Raw genomic sequence first — 12,945 nt, 5'->3', positions numbered from 1 at the left:
ACCGTATTGACACTGCGAGCAGCAGATATAGCTCGTTTAAAGTGTGTGCTGAGTGCAATGAAGTTGCGGAGATGTTTAACCCAGAACTCTGGCCTGAAGGCTCAGTTGTGAGGCGATACTATGAACCACGTAAAGCGGAGGTGATGCGAGGGTACTGAATGGGGCCACGGCTGAGCTGCTTAGCTAAACGTTATGCGGGTTGGATCATTTAACTGTCGCGGGCTGCGCCTGGGCAACAGCGCTGCTGATAGGATCCGACGTGTAGTGGTGGACAACTTGCTACACAAATGTGACATTTTATGCTTGCAAGAAACTTTCTTACCTAAGCAGGACTTGGGAAAGTTGAACTCTCTTAATGACAATTTTCACGGGGCTGGTGAGTCCACTACGGACCTATCTCTGGGAACAGTGAGAGGAAGGAGAGCAGGGGGCGTGGCTATCCTGTGGCACAAAAAGCTGGACGCTGTCATTAATGTCATCAGGCTTGAAGTTGACTGGTGTATTGCTGTACAGATCAAAATGAATAACAAGGAGTTTAGCATTCTCAATGTATATACACCATATGAGTCACAGCATAATGAAGATGAATACCTGAACAGACTTGCTTTTATACATTCTTTTATTGTTGATAATCATTCCTCCAGTGTTTATGTAGTGGGTGATATGAATGCTGACATATCAGACAAAAGGTCCTTGTTTGCTAAGCATATGCTACAGTTTTGTGATGATAACAATCTTATATTATCAAGCCAAATACTTCTGCCTACAGATAGCTATTCATATATAAGCGAGGCCTGGCATACAACTTCATGGCTTGACCATTGCATAAGCACTGCTAATGCCCATGACACTGAGATTGTGTATGAGGCATCAATGTCAGATCACATTCCTTTTGTAATGTCACTAGATTGTGATAGTCTCCCTGAGATGTCTCAGGAGGCTAAACATGCCTGTACCACTAAAGTGGACTGGTCCAAGCTCACAAATGAGGATAGGCTATTGTACTATGGGAGAACTGATGTCCTATTAAGTGATGTATATCTACCCAAAGTGGCAACTCTGTGTGTTGATGTGGGTTGTAATGAAAGCTCTCACCGTGAAGACCTCTGTAACATGTATGATTGTATTGTGGGAGCTGTATGGGAGGCCAGTATACCGTGCTGTACCTACTCTAGGAAGAGACACAACGTCAAGCCAGGGTGGAATACACATGTGGCTGATCAATACGCTGAAGCCAAGAATGCTTTTGGGGCCTGGGTCCAGGCAGGAAGGCCCAGAGAGGGGCCTGTCCTGGATCTCAAAAAGCGTACACATGCTAGATATAAATATGCAGTTCGTTATGTCAACACACACACAGAAACATTGAGAGCGGACTCGATGGCTGAAAAGCTCCTTCATAATGATGTGACTGGCTTCTGGAAGGAGGTGAGAGCTCTGAACAGGGCCAGTACGTCATTACCGTGTACCACAGAGGGAGTATCTGGAGCCGATAACATAGCCGAGTTGTGGAGGCAACATTACTCTACTATACTTAATTGTGTTAAAAGTGACCCCTACAAAGTTGGTAGTGTTGTGAAAAGTGACACAGTGGGAATCACAGCTAAAGAGGTTTATCGAGCAATTGAACAGCTAGCTGATAACAAAGCATGCGGCTCTGACCGAATCACTGCAGAGCACCTTAAACTGGCAAGCCCGAAGGTTGCAGTTCTTCTTGCCATGTGTTTTACCGGCCTCATGACTCATGGTGTGTTGCCAGACTCCATGCTGACGGTTACCTTGGTCCCTGTCATTAAGGACAAAGCGGGCAAGGTAGGGAGCTTGGATAACTATAGACCAATTGCTCTGGCCAGTGTGTTATCCAAAGTCCTGGAAAGAATTTTGTTGGATAGACTATGTTCTTATTTATGTACCTCAGATAACCAGTTTGGCTTCAAGGCTAAGCATGGTACTGAGCTATGCATCTATGCTTTGAAGGAAATGGTAGAAACATATAGAAGACAGAATTCCACTGTTCTGATTGGTTTCATTGATGCCTCGAAGGCTTTTGACCGAGTTAACCATCATAAACTGTTTTTAAAATTGAGACAAAGAGGTGTGCCTCACAGTATAATTAGGATCCTGGCTTATTGGTATGCCAACCAGAGCATGCGGATCAAATGGGGGAATGCAGTCTCGGCGCCATTTGGTGTTGGTAATGGAGTCCGCCAGGGGGGGCTCCTCTCACCGAGCCTTTTTAATATCTATATGAATGATCTATCAGATGATTTAAGGGTCTGTAAAACAGGGTGTGTGATTGGTCATGTGATTGTAAACCATCTTATGTATGCCGATGATCTGGCAATTGTTTCTCCTAGCAGTGCTGGTTTTCAACAGTTGCTAAATGTTTGTTCTGATTACGGAGTCAAATTTGACGTTAAATACAATGCTAAGAAGAGCGCTGTAATGATCTGTAGAGCAACAGGGGATAAGAACCTTTGTTTTCCAACATTCTACCTGTCAGGACAGGTGCTGTCTGTTTGCTGTAACACGAAGTATCTGGGACACATCATCACAGATGAAATGGCTGATGATGATGACATGTATAGACAGCGGCGTGTCTTATATATACAAGCCAACATGTTGGCTAGAAAATTCTCTTGGTGTTCAGATAAGGTTAAGGTGAACCTCTTTAGAGCGTATTGCACTCCTCTCTATACTGCCCCCTTGTGGGTCAAGTATAAGAAGGCGAGCCTCCGGAAGCTCCAGGTTGCATATAATGACTGTTTGCGTATACTGCTTAGAAAACCAAGGTGGTGCGCTGCAAGTGAAATGTTCTGTAATGCACGAGTCAACACGTTCCATGCTCTTTTGAGAGGTCTGATTTACAAATTCATCTGTCGATTGAATGTTTCTCATAACTCTGTCATTACGCTGCTTTCAAATCCGTGTCTCAGTGCTGTACGATACCAGTCACCTCTGTGGAAACATTGGTATGGCTGCCTTTTTTTAGTTTGTATTTGAGTGTTGTATGTTTTGTAATAATGGACCAAGAGTCTCTTTAAATAAAGATGATGATGATGATGATGATGATGATGATGATGATGATGATGATGATGATCTATGATCCTAAATCGTGTTGTTTGTGCAGGCAGGGAGAATCAATCAGGTATTCGTTTCTTCATCGTTAGAACGGCTTCTATCTGATTTCATATATTCATTGTATGAGACGATATATTTAGATTCATGTCTGAACTCCACAGCATTTCTCTGGTCTCCTCCTTCAGAGTCTGAGGCTTCGAGCGAGGTCACGGAGTCTCGGGTTCCGAGCGAGGTCACGGAGTCTCTGGTTCTTAGCGAGGTCACGGAGTCTCAGGTTCTTAGCGAGGTCACGGTGTCTCAGGTTCTTAGCGAGGTCACGGAGTCTCAGGTTCCGAGCGAGGTCACGGAGTCTCGGGTTGCGAGCGAGGTCACGGAGTCTCGGGTTGCGAGCGAGGTCACGGAGTCTCTGGCTCCGAGCGAGGTCACGGAGTCTCTGGCTCCGAGCGAGGTCACGGAGTCTCGGGTTCTTAGCGAGGTCACGGAGTCTCAGGTTGCGAGCGAGGTCACGGAGTCTCGGGTTCTTAGCGAGGTCACGGAGTCTCTGGCTCCGAGCGAGGTCACGGAGTCTCGGGTTCTTAGCGAGGTCACGGAGTCTTTGGCTCCTAGCGAGGTCATGGAGTCTCGGGTTCTTAGCGAGGTCACGGAGTCTCGGGTTCCGAGCGAGGTCACGGAGTCTCGGGTTCTTAGCGAGGTCACGGAGTCTCAGGTTCTTAGCGAGGTCACGGAGTCTCGGGCTCTTAGCGAGGTCACGGAGTCTCGGGTTCTTAGCGAGGTCACGGAGTCTCAGGTTCTTAGGGAGGTCACAGAGTCTCGGGCTCTTAGCAAGGTCACGGAGTCTCGGGTTCCGAGCGAGGTCACGGAGTCTCAGGTTCTTAGCGAGGTCACGGAGTCTCGGGCTCTTAGCGAGGTCACGGAGTCTCGGGTTCTTAGCGAGGTCACGGAGTCTCAGGTTCCGAGCGAGGTCACGGAGTCTCGGGTTCTTAGCGAGGTCACGGAGTCTCGGGCTCTTAGCGAGGTCACGGAGTCTCGGGTTCTTAGCGAGGTCACGGAGTCTCGGGTTCCGAGCGAGGTCACGGAGTCTCGGGTTCCGAGCGAGGTCACGGAGTCTCGGGTTCCGAGCGAGGTCACGGAGTCTCGGGTTCCGAGCGAGGTCACGGAGTCTCGGGTTCTTAGCGAGGTCACGGAGTCTCAGGTTCCGAGGTCACAGAGTCTCGGGTTCCGAGCGAGGTCACGGAGTCTCGGGTTCCGAGGTCACAGAGTCTCGGGTTCCGAGCGAGGTCACGGAGTCTCAGGTTCCAAGCGAGGTCACGGAGTCCATCGAAAACACGTTTCGTGCGGTACTGGAGCTATCAGCCATTGGAGTGAAGGCATTCTCAAGCAACCGTTTCGCTTCTCATGCACTGATTCGCTAGCTGAACAGCCAATCAGAGTGATTTCTCTGTCCGACTGCCTGTGGCCGACGCACGGCCATGAAAAGCCAAATAAGGCGTGTCACGGCCGACGCTGCGGGACACACCAAATTGAGTTTGGGCGACAGGACACGCTTCGTCGTCCGACAAACGAAAACGGCCGATTTCGGCCTGGTGTGTCAGGGCCTTCATCTGCCTGAGGCTCCAGGCATCAACAAGCGTTATTTAAACTTATTCTGTCCGACCCATCACCTTATTATTTATGAACAAGTCATCGTTGAAGTCTGTAATAACTACTGAACATGTCTGAGGGGTTTTATCGATAGCAGAAATCTGATGATCTATGATCCTAAATCGTGTTGTTTGTGCAGGCAGGGAGAATCAATCAGGTATTCTTTTATTCATCGTTAGAACGGCTTCTATCTGATTTCATATATTCATTGTATGAGACGATATATTTAGATTCATGTCTGAACTCCACAGCATTTCTCTGGTCTCCTCCTTCAGAGTCTCGGGCTCCGAGCGAGGTCACGGAGTCTCGGGTTCTGAGGTCACAGAGTCTCGGGTTCCGAGCGAGGTCACGGAGTCTCGGGCTCCGAGCGAGGTCACGGAGTCTCTGGTTCCGAGCGAGGTCACGGAGTCTCGGGCTCCGAGCGAGGTCACAGAGTCTCGGGTTCTTAGTGAGGTCACAGAGTCTCGGGTTCCGAGGTCACAGAGTCTCAGGTTCTTAGCGAGGTCACAGAGTCTCAGGTTCTTAGCGAGGTCACGGAGTCTCGGGCTCCGAGCGAGGTCACGGAGTCTCAGGTTCCAAGCGAGGTCACGGAGTCCATCGAAAACACGTTTCGTGCGGTACTGGAGCTATCAGCCATTGGAGTGAAGGCATTCTCAAGCAACCGTTTCGCTTCTCATGCACTGATTCGCTAGCTGAACAGCCAATCAGAGTGATTTCTCTGTCCGACTGCCTGTGGCCGACGCACGGCCATGAAAAGCCAAATAAGGCATGTCACAGCTGACGCTGCGGGACACACCAAATTGAGTTTGGGCGACAGGACACGCTTCGTCGTCCGACAAACGAAAACGGCCGATTTCGGCCTGGTGTGTCAGGGTCTTCATCTGCCTGAGGCTCCAGGCATCAACAAGCGTTATTTAAACTTATTCTGTCCGACCCATCACCTCATTATTTATGAACAAGTCATCGTTGAAGTCTGTAATAACTACTGAACATGTCTGAGGGGTTTTATCGATAGCAGAAATCTGATGATCTATGATCCTAAATCGTGTTGTTTGTGCAGGCAGGGAGAATCAATCAGGTATTCGTTTATTCATCGTTAGAACGGCTTCTATCTGATTTCATGTATTCATTGTATGAGACGATATATTTAGGAGTCTCGGGCTCCGAGCGAGGTCACGGAGTCTCGGGTTCTTAGCGAGGTCACGGAGTCTCGGGCTCCGAGCGAGGTCACGGAGTCTCGGGCTCCGAGCGAGGTCACGGAGTCTCGGGTTCTTAGCGAGGTCACGGAGTCTCGGGCTCCGAGCGAGGTCACGGAGTCTCGGTCTCCCAGCGAGGTCACGGAGTCTCGGCCTCCGAGCGAGGTCACGGAGTCCATCGAAAACACGTTTCGTGCGGTACTGGAGCTATCAGCCATTGGAGTGAAGACATTCTCAAGCAACCGTTTCGCTTCTCATGCACTGATTCGCTAGCTGAACAGCCAATCAGAGTGATTTCTCTGTCCGACTGCCTGTGGCCGACGCACGGCCATGAAAAGCCAAATAAGGCGTGTCACGGCCGACGCTGCGGGACACACCAAATTGAGTTTGGGCGACAGGACACGCTTCGTCGTCCGACAAACGAAAACGGCCGATTTCGGCCTGGTGTGTCAGGGCCTTCATCTGCCTGAGGCTCCAGGCATCAACAAGCGTTATTTAAACTTATTCTGTCCGACCCGTCACCTTATTATTTATGAACAAGTCATCGTTGAAGTCTGTAATAACTACTGAACATGTCTGAGGGGTTTTATCGATAGCAGAAATCTGATGATCTATGATCCTAAATCGTGTTATTCGTGCACTCAGGGAGAATCAATCAGGTATTCGTTTCTTCATCGTTAGAACGGCTTCTATCTGATTTCATATATTCATTGTATGAGACGATATATTTAGATTCATGTCTGAACTCCACAGCATTTCTCTGGTCTCCTCCTTCAGAGTCTGAGGCTCCGAGCGAGGTCACGGAGTCTCAGGTTCCGAGCGAGGTCTCGGGTTCTTAGCGAGGTCACAGAGTCTCAGGTTCCGAGCGAGGTCACGGAGTCTCAGGTTCTTAGCGAGGTCACGGAGTCTCAGGTTCCGAGCGAGGTCACGGAGTCTCGGGATCCTAGCGAGGTCACGGAGTCTCGGGTTCCGAGCGAGGTCACGGAGTCTCTGGTTCTTAGCGAGGTCACGGAGTCTCGGGTTCCTAGCGAGGTCACGGAGTCTCGGGTTCCGAGCGAGGTCATGGAGTCTCTGGTTCTTAGCGAGGTCACGGAGTCTCTGGTTCCGAGCGAGGTCACGGAGTCTCTGGCTCCGAGCGAGGTCAAGGAGTCTCAGGTTCCGAGCGAGGTCACGGAGTCTCTGGTTCCGAGCGAGGTCACGGAGTCTCAGGTTCTTAGCGAGGTCACGGAGTCTCGGGTTCCGAGCGAGGTCACGGAGTCTCGGGATCCTAGCGAGGTCACGGAGTCTCGGGTTCCGAGCGAGGTCACGGAGTCTCTGGTTCTTAGCGAGGTCACGGAGTCTCGGGTTCCTAGCGAGGTCACAGAGTCTCGGGTTCCGAGCGAGGTCATGGAGTCTCTGGTTCTTAGCGAGGTCACGGAGTCTCTGGTTCCGAGCGAGGTCACGGAGTCTCTGGTTCCGAGCGAGGTCAAGGAGTCTCAGGTTCCGAGCGAGGTCACGGAGTCTCTGGTTCCGAGCGAGGTCACGGAGTCTCAGGTTCTTAGCGAGGTCACGGAGTCTCAGGTTCCGAGCGAGGTCACGGAGTCTCGGGATCCTAGCGAGGTCACGGAGTCTCGGGTTCCGAGCGAGGTCACGGAGTCTCTGGTTCTTAGCGAGGTCACGGAGTCTCGGGTTCCTAGCGAGGTCACAGAGTCTCGGGTTCTGAGCGAGGTCACGGAGTCTCTGGTTCTTAGCGAGGTCACGGGGTCTCAGGTTCCGAGCGAGGTCACGGAGTCTCTGGTTCCGAGCGAGGTCACGGAGTCTCAGGTTCTTAGCGAGGTCACGGAGTCTCTGGTTCCGAGCGAGGTCACGGAGTCTCGGGTTCCGAGCGAGGTCACGGAGTCTCGGGTTCCTAGCGAGGTCACGGAGTCTCGGGTTCCGAGCGAGGTCACGGAGTCTCTGGTTCCGAGCGAGGTCACGGAGTCTCGGGTTCTTAGCGAGGTCACGGAGTCTCTGGTTCCGAGCGAGGTCACGGAGTCTCTGGCTCCGAGCGAGGTCAAGGAGTCTCAGGTTCCGAGCGAGGTCACGGAGTCTCTGGTTCCGAGCGAGGTCACGGAGTCTCAGGTTCTTAGCGAGGTCACGGAGTCTCAGGTTCCGAGCGAGGTCACGGAGTCTCGGGATCCTAGCGAGGTCACGGAGTCTCGGGTTCCGAGCGAGGTCACGGAGTCTCTGGTTCTTAGCGAGGTCACGGAGTCTCGGGTTCCTAGCGAGGTCACAGAGTCTCGGGTTCTGAGCGAGGTCACGGAGTCTCTGGTTCTTAGCGAGGTCACGGAGTCTCAGGTTCCGAGCGAGGTCACGGAGTCTCTGGTTCCGAGCGAGGTCACGGAGTCTCAGGTTCTTAGCGAGGTCACGGAGTCTCTGGTTCCGAGCGAGGTCACGGAGTCTCAGGTTCCGAGCGAGGTCACGGAGTCTCGGGTTCCTAGCGAGGTCACGGAGTCTCGGGTTCCGAGCGAGGTCACGGAGTCTCTGGTTCCGAGCGAGGTCACGGAGTCTCGGGTTCTTAGCGAGGTCACGGAGTCTCTGCCTCCGAGCGAGGTCACGGAGTCTCAGGTTCCGAGCGAGGTCACGGAGTCTCGGGTTCTGAGGTCACAGAGTCTCGGGTTCTGAGCGAGGTCACGGAGTCTCGGGTTCCGAGCGAGGTCACGGAGTCTCAGGCTCCGAGGTCACGGAGTCTCAGGCTCTGAGGTCACGGAGTCTCTGGTTCCGAGCGAGGTCACGGAGTCTCGGGTTCCGAGCGAGGTCACGGAGTCTCTGGCTCCGAGCGAGGTCACGGAGTCTCGGGTTCTTAGCGAGGTCACGGAGTCTCTGGCTCCGAGCGAGGTCACGGAGTCTCTGGTTCCGAGCGAGGTCACGGAGTCTCGGGTTCCGAGCGAGGTCACGGAGTCTCTGGTTCCGAGCGAGGTCACGGAGTCTCGGGTTCCGAGCGAGGTCATGGAGTCTCTGGTTCCGAGCGAGGTCACGGAGTCTCGGGTTCCGAGCGAGGTCACGGAGTCTCGGGTTCCGAGCGAGGTCACGGAGTCTCGGGTTCTGAGGTCACAGAGTCTCTGGTTCCGAGCGAGGTCACGGAGTCTCGGGTTCCGAGCGAGGTCACGGAGTCTCGGGCTCCGAGCGAGGTCACGGAGTCTCTGGTTCCGAGCGAGGTCACGGAGTCTCGGGCTCCGAGCGAGGTCACGGAGTCTCAGGTTCTGAGGTCACAGAGTCTCTGGTTCCGAGCGAGGTCACGGAGTCTCGGGCTCCGAGCGAGGTCACGGAGTCTCGGGTTCCGAGCGAGGTCACGGAGTCTCAGGTTCTGAGGTCACAGAGTCTCTGGTTCCGAGCGAGGTCACGGAGTCTCGGGTTCCGAGCGAGGTCACGGAGTCTCTGGTTCCGAGCGAGGTCACGGAGTCTCTGGTTCTTAGCGAGGTCACGGAGTCTCGGGTTCTTAGCGAGGTCACGGAGTCTCTGGCTCCGTGCGAGGTCACGGAGTCTCTGGTTCCGAGCGAGGTCACGGAGTCTCTGGTTCCGAGCGAGGTCACGGAGTCTCGGGTTCTTAGCGAGGTCACGGAGTCTCTGGCTCCGAGCGAGGTCACGGAGTTTCAGGTTCCGAGCGAGGTCACGGAGTCTCGGGTTCTTAGCGAGGTCACGGAGTCTCTGGTTCCTAGCGAGGTCACGGAGTCTCGGGTTCCGAGCGAGGTCACGGAGTCTCGGGCTCCGAGCGAGGTCACGGAGTCTCGGGTTCCGAGCGAGGTCACGGAGTCTCGGGCTCCGAGCGAGGTCACGGAGTCTCGGGCTCCGAGCGATGTCACGGAGTCTCTGGTTCCGAGCGAGGTCACGGAGTCTCTGGTTCCGAGCGAGGTCAAGGAGTCTCTGGTTCCGAGCGAGGTCACGGAGTCTCGGGTTCTTAGCGAGGTCACGGAGTCTCGGGTTCTTAGCGAGGTCACGGAGTCTCTGGCTCCGAGCGAGGTCACGGAGTCTCAGGTTCCGAGCGAGGTTACGGAGTCTCTGGCTCCGAGCGAGGTCACGGAGTCTCAGGTTCTTAGCGAGGTCACAGAGTCTCTGGTTCCGAGCGAGGTCACGGAGTCTCAGGTTCTTAGCGAGGTCACGGAGTCTCTGGTTCCGAGCGAGGTCACGGAGTCTCAGGTTCTTAGCGAGGTCACGGAGTCTCTGGTTCCGAGCGAGGTCACGGAGTCTCAGGTTCTTAGCGAGGTCACGGAGTCTCGGGTTCCGAGCGAGGTCACGGAGTCTCAGGTTCTTAGCGAGGTCACGGAGTCTCGGGTTCCTAGCGAGGTCACGGAGTCTCAGGTTCTTAGCGAGGTCACGGAGTCTCGGGCTCCGAGCGAGGTCACGGAATCTCGGGTTCCGAGCGAGGTCACGGAGTCTCGGGCTCCGAGCGAGGTCACGGAGTCTCTGGTTCCGAGCGAGGTCACGGAGTCTCTGGTTCCGAGCGAGGTCACGGAGTCTCGGGTTCTTAGCGAGGTCACGGAGTCTCGGGTTCTTAGCGAGGTCACGGAGTCTCTGGCTCCGAGCGAGGTCACGGAGTCTCAGGTTCCGAGCGAGGTTACGGAGTCTCTGGCTCCGAGCGAGGTCACGGAGTCTCAGGTTCTTAGCGAGGTCACAGAGTCTCTGTTTCCGAGCGAGGTCACGGAGTCTCAGGTTCTTAGCGAGGTCACGGAGTCTCTGGTTCTGAGCGAGGTCACGGAGTCTCAGGTTCTTAGCGAGGTCACGGAGTCTCTGGTTCCGAGCGAGGTCACGGAGTCTCGGGTTCTTAGCGAGGTCACGGAGTCTCGGGTTCCTAGCGAGGTCACGGAGTCTCGGGTTCCGAGCGAGGTCACGGAGTCTCGGATTCCGAGCGAGGTCACGGAGTCTCGGGTTCTTAGCGAGGTCACGGAGTCTCGGGTTCCTAGCGAGGTCACGGAGTCTCGGGCTCCGAGCGAGGTCACGGAGTCTCGGGCTCCGAGCGAGGTTACGGAGTCTCTGGTTCCGAGCGAGGTCACGGAGTCTCGGGTTCCGAGCGAGGTCACGGAGTCTCGGGTTCCGAGCGAGGTCACGGAGTCTCGGGTTCTTAGCGAGGTCACGGAGTCTCGGGTTCCTAGCGAGGTCACGGAGTCTCGGGTTCCTAGCGAGGTCACGGAGTCTCTGGTTCCGAGCGAGGTCACGGAGTCTCAGGTTCTTAGCGAGGTCACGGAGTCTCAGGTTCTTAGCGAGGTCACGGAGTCTCGGGCTCCGAGCGAGGTCACGGAGTCTCGGGTTCCGAGCGAGGTCACGGAGTCTCGGGTTCTTAGCGAGGTCACGGAGTCTCAGGTTCTTAGCGAGGTCACGGAGTCTCGGGCTCCGAGCGAGGTCACGGAGTCTCAGGCTCTGAGCGAGGTCACGGAGTCTCAGGTCTGAGGTCACAGAGTCTCTGGTTCCGAGGAGGTCACGGAGTCTCGGGCTCCTTGCGAGGTCACGGAGTCTCGGGTTCCAAGCGAGGTCACGGAGTCTCAGGTCTGAGGTCACAGAGTCTCTGGTTCCGAGGAGGTCACGGAGTCTCAGGCTCCTTGCGAGGTCACGGAGTCTCAGGTTCTGAGCGAGGTCACGGAGTCTCAGGTTCTGAGCGAGGTCACGGAGTCTCAGGCTCCGAGCGAGGTCACGGAGTCTCGGGTTCCAAGCGAGGTCACGGAGTCTCAGGTCTGAGGTCACAGAGTCTCTGGTTCCGAGGAGGTCACGGAGTCTCGGGCTCCTTGCGAGGTCACGGAGTCTCAGGTTCTGAGCGAGGTCACGGAGTCTCAGGTTCTGAGCGAGGTCACGGAGTCACAATAAGAGTAACCCAATAAAATAAAGTCTTAGTTCTAAATCGCAAGCCTCTTAAACATAGGGGTAGATAGTCCAGGTTTTATTGAAACTGGAACCTTAATTCGAAGTACAGTCCACAACTCATCGAATAATTCTACTAGAACAGAATGTTAAATGTCAGGTTCCTCAGAAACGTTGGGGGACACATGTTGACGTTCTGCACAGCAGGGGAAGTACAGCGAAGGCCATCAGAGAGCCACTGTCCACTCTCTCCACACTTTGCATCTTTGCAACACAAGTGAGCAATGTCTCTCACTTCTGTAGGTGCTGGGTTTATAAATAGCGCTGGTTGAATGGCCCCATCTCTGACTACCCCCCCCCCTGCCAACAGGACTAACACGGTTCGGGTTCGGACACCATATCGCTGTCTGAAACATTGCTGCGTACATGTTGTTGAAATGCATCCTCTGTTGGCGGCAGATCTTCCGAGGCTGCATCTGTTGTCGATGCAATTATGAACCTCAGTTCTTCCAAGTTTGTGCGCATCAGTCCAATTTCCTTTTTTCCATATAGCAGAAGTGCAAATTCTCTTGCGACTGGCAAGGACTCTTCCAAGCTGGCAGAGTCCAAATGGGCCAGACCTTTGAGCTCGCTGAGAGGGGTCTTGAGTTGGGTGAATGCTTGTTACGATGTGAGGTGCAGGTGAAAGAACGATACGTGGAGAGAGGGTTTTCTTGCAAAAATAAACAGGCGTTTTATTCTTAGCCTTCCACATTATTCCACAGAAACACAAACTGCATGCCTGGTGCTGCGTTCACCAGCAAGGAACAAACACGAATCCCCCTCCCCTCTCTTCCCAACCACATTTATAGCAGACGGCCCGCCTTCCCACTCCAACCTGGCCAATCAGGTCATGGTTCTAAAAGCGGAGTGAAGGCTTAAATACAAAATTAAACACTGTTGTCTACCTTTAATAAAACCCTAAAGGCTTAAGTAAATTAATTATTGCATCGCCATAAATATGATATCTTCAAGAACAACAGGGTCTGCTTAAAACGGATAGTTTTTAACTTAATTGACACTCATAAAATCACACGTTTCCTGACCAATCGCGTCCAAGACTCCGCCTACTCATACGGCACATATAAGGAGTACTTTGGAGACAAGATGGCCTCCAGGTCTGAACAAAGGAAATGGTGCTTGTGTGTTTTACAGACTGACAAACGAATTTAGATGCATTTTA

General features: G+C 53.7%; 1 protein-coding gene across 1 annotated transcript; it reads left to right on the top strand.

The window, feature by feature from the left end:
• Positions 1-1,734: 1,734 nt before the first annotated feature.
• LOC139434813 (uro-adherence factor A-like) lies at positions 1,735-11,603 on the top strand. The gene is made up of 11 exons (XM_071204766.1): positions 1,735-1,804; positions 1,916-1,945; positions 3,264-3,406; positions 3,500-4,020; positions 4,995-5,187; positions 6,693-7,772; positions 7,866-8,339; positions 9,165-10,360; positions 10,403-10,711; positions 11,024-11,312; positions 11,448-11,603. Exons 1-11 carry the CDS (start codon positions 1,735-1,737, stop codon positions 11,601-11,603), a joined length of 4,461 nt encoding a protein of 1,486 aa, XP_071060867.1.
• Positions 11,604-12,945: the final 1,342 nt, after the last annotated feature.

This window comes from Pseudochaenichthys georgianus, chromosome 11, assembly GCF_902827115.2.
Source record: "Pseudochaenichthys georgianus chromosome 11, fPseGeo1.2, whole genome shotgun sequence".
Lineage (NCBI taxonomy): Eukaryota > Metazoa > Chordata > Actinopteri > Perciformes > Channichthyidae > Pseudochaenichthys > Pseudochaenichthys georgianus.
This window is presented reverse-complemented; position numbering and strand designations above follow the sequence as displayed.

What these genes read in the sequence shown, in the direction of transcription:
- LOC139434813 (XM_071204766.1), top strand. Translation starts at nt 1,735, where the DNA reads ATGACTCATGGTGTGTTGCCAGACTCCATGCTGACGGTTACCTTGGTC. An exon ending in TGGCTTCAAGGCTAAGCATG is followed by an intron (nt 1,946 to 3,263) that starts GTACTGAGCTAT and finishes CTCCTCCTTCAG; the next exon opens with AGTCTGAGGCTTCGAGCGAG. An exon ending in GTTCTTAGCGAGGTCACGGA is followed by an intron (nt 10,712 to 11,023) that starts GTCTCGGGTTCC and finishes TCGGGTTCCTAG; the next exon opens with CGAGGTCACGGAGTCTCGGG.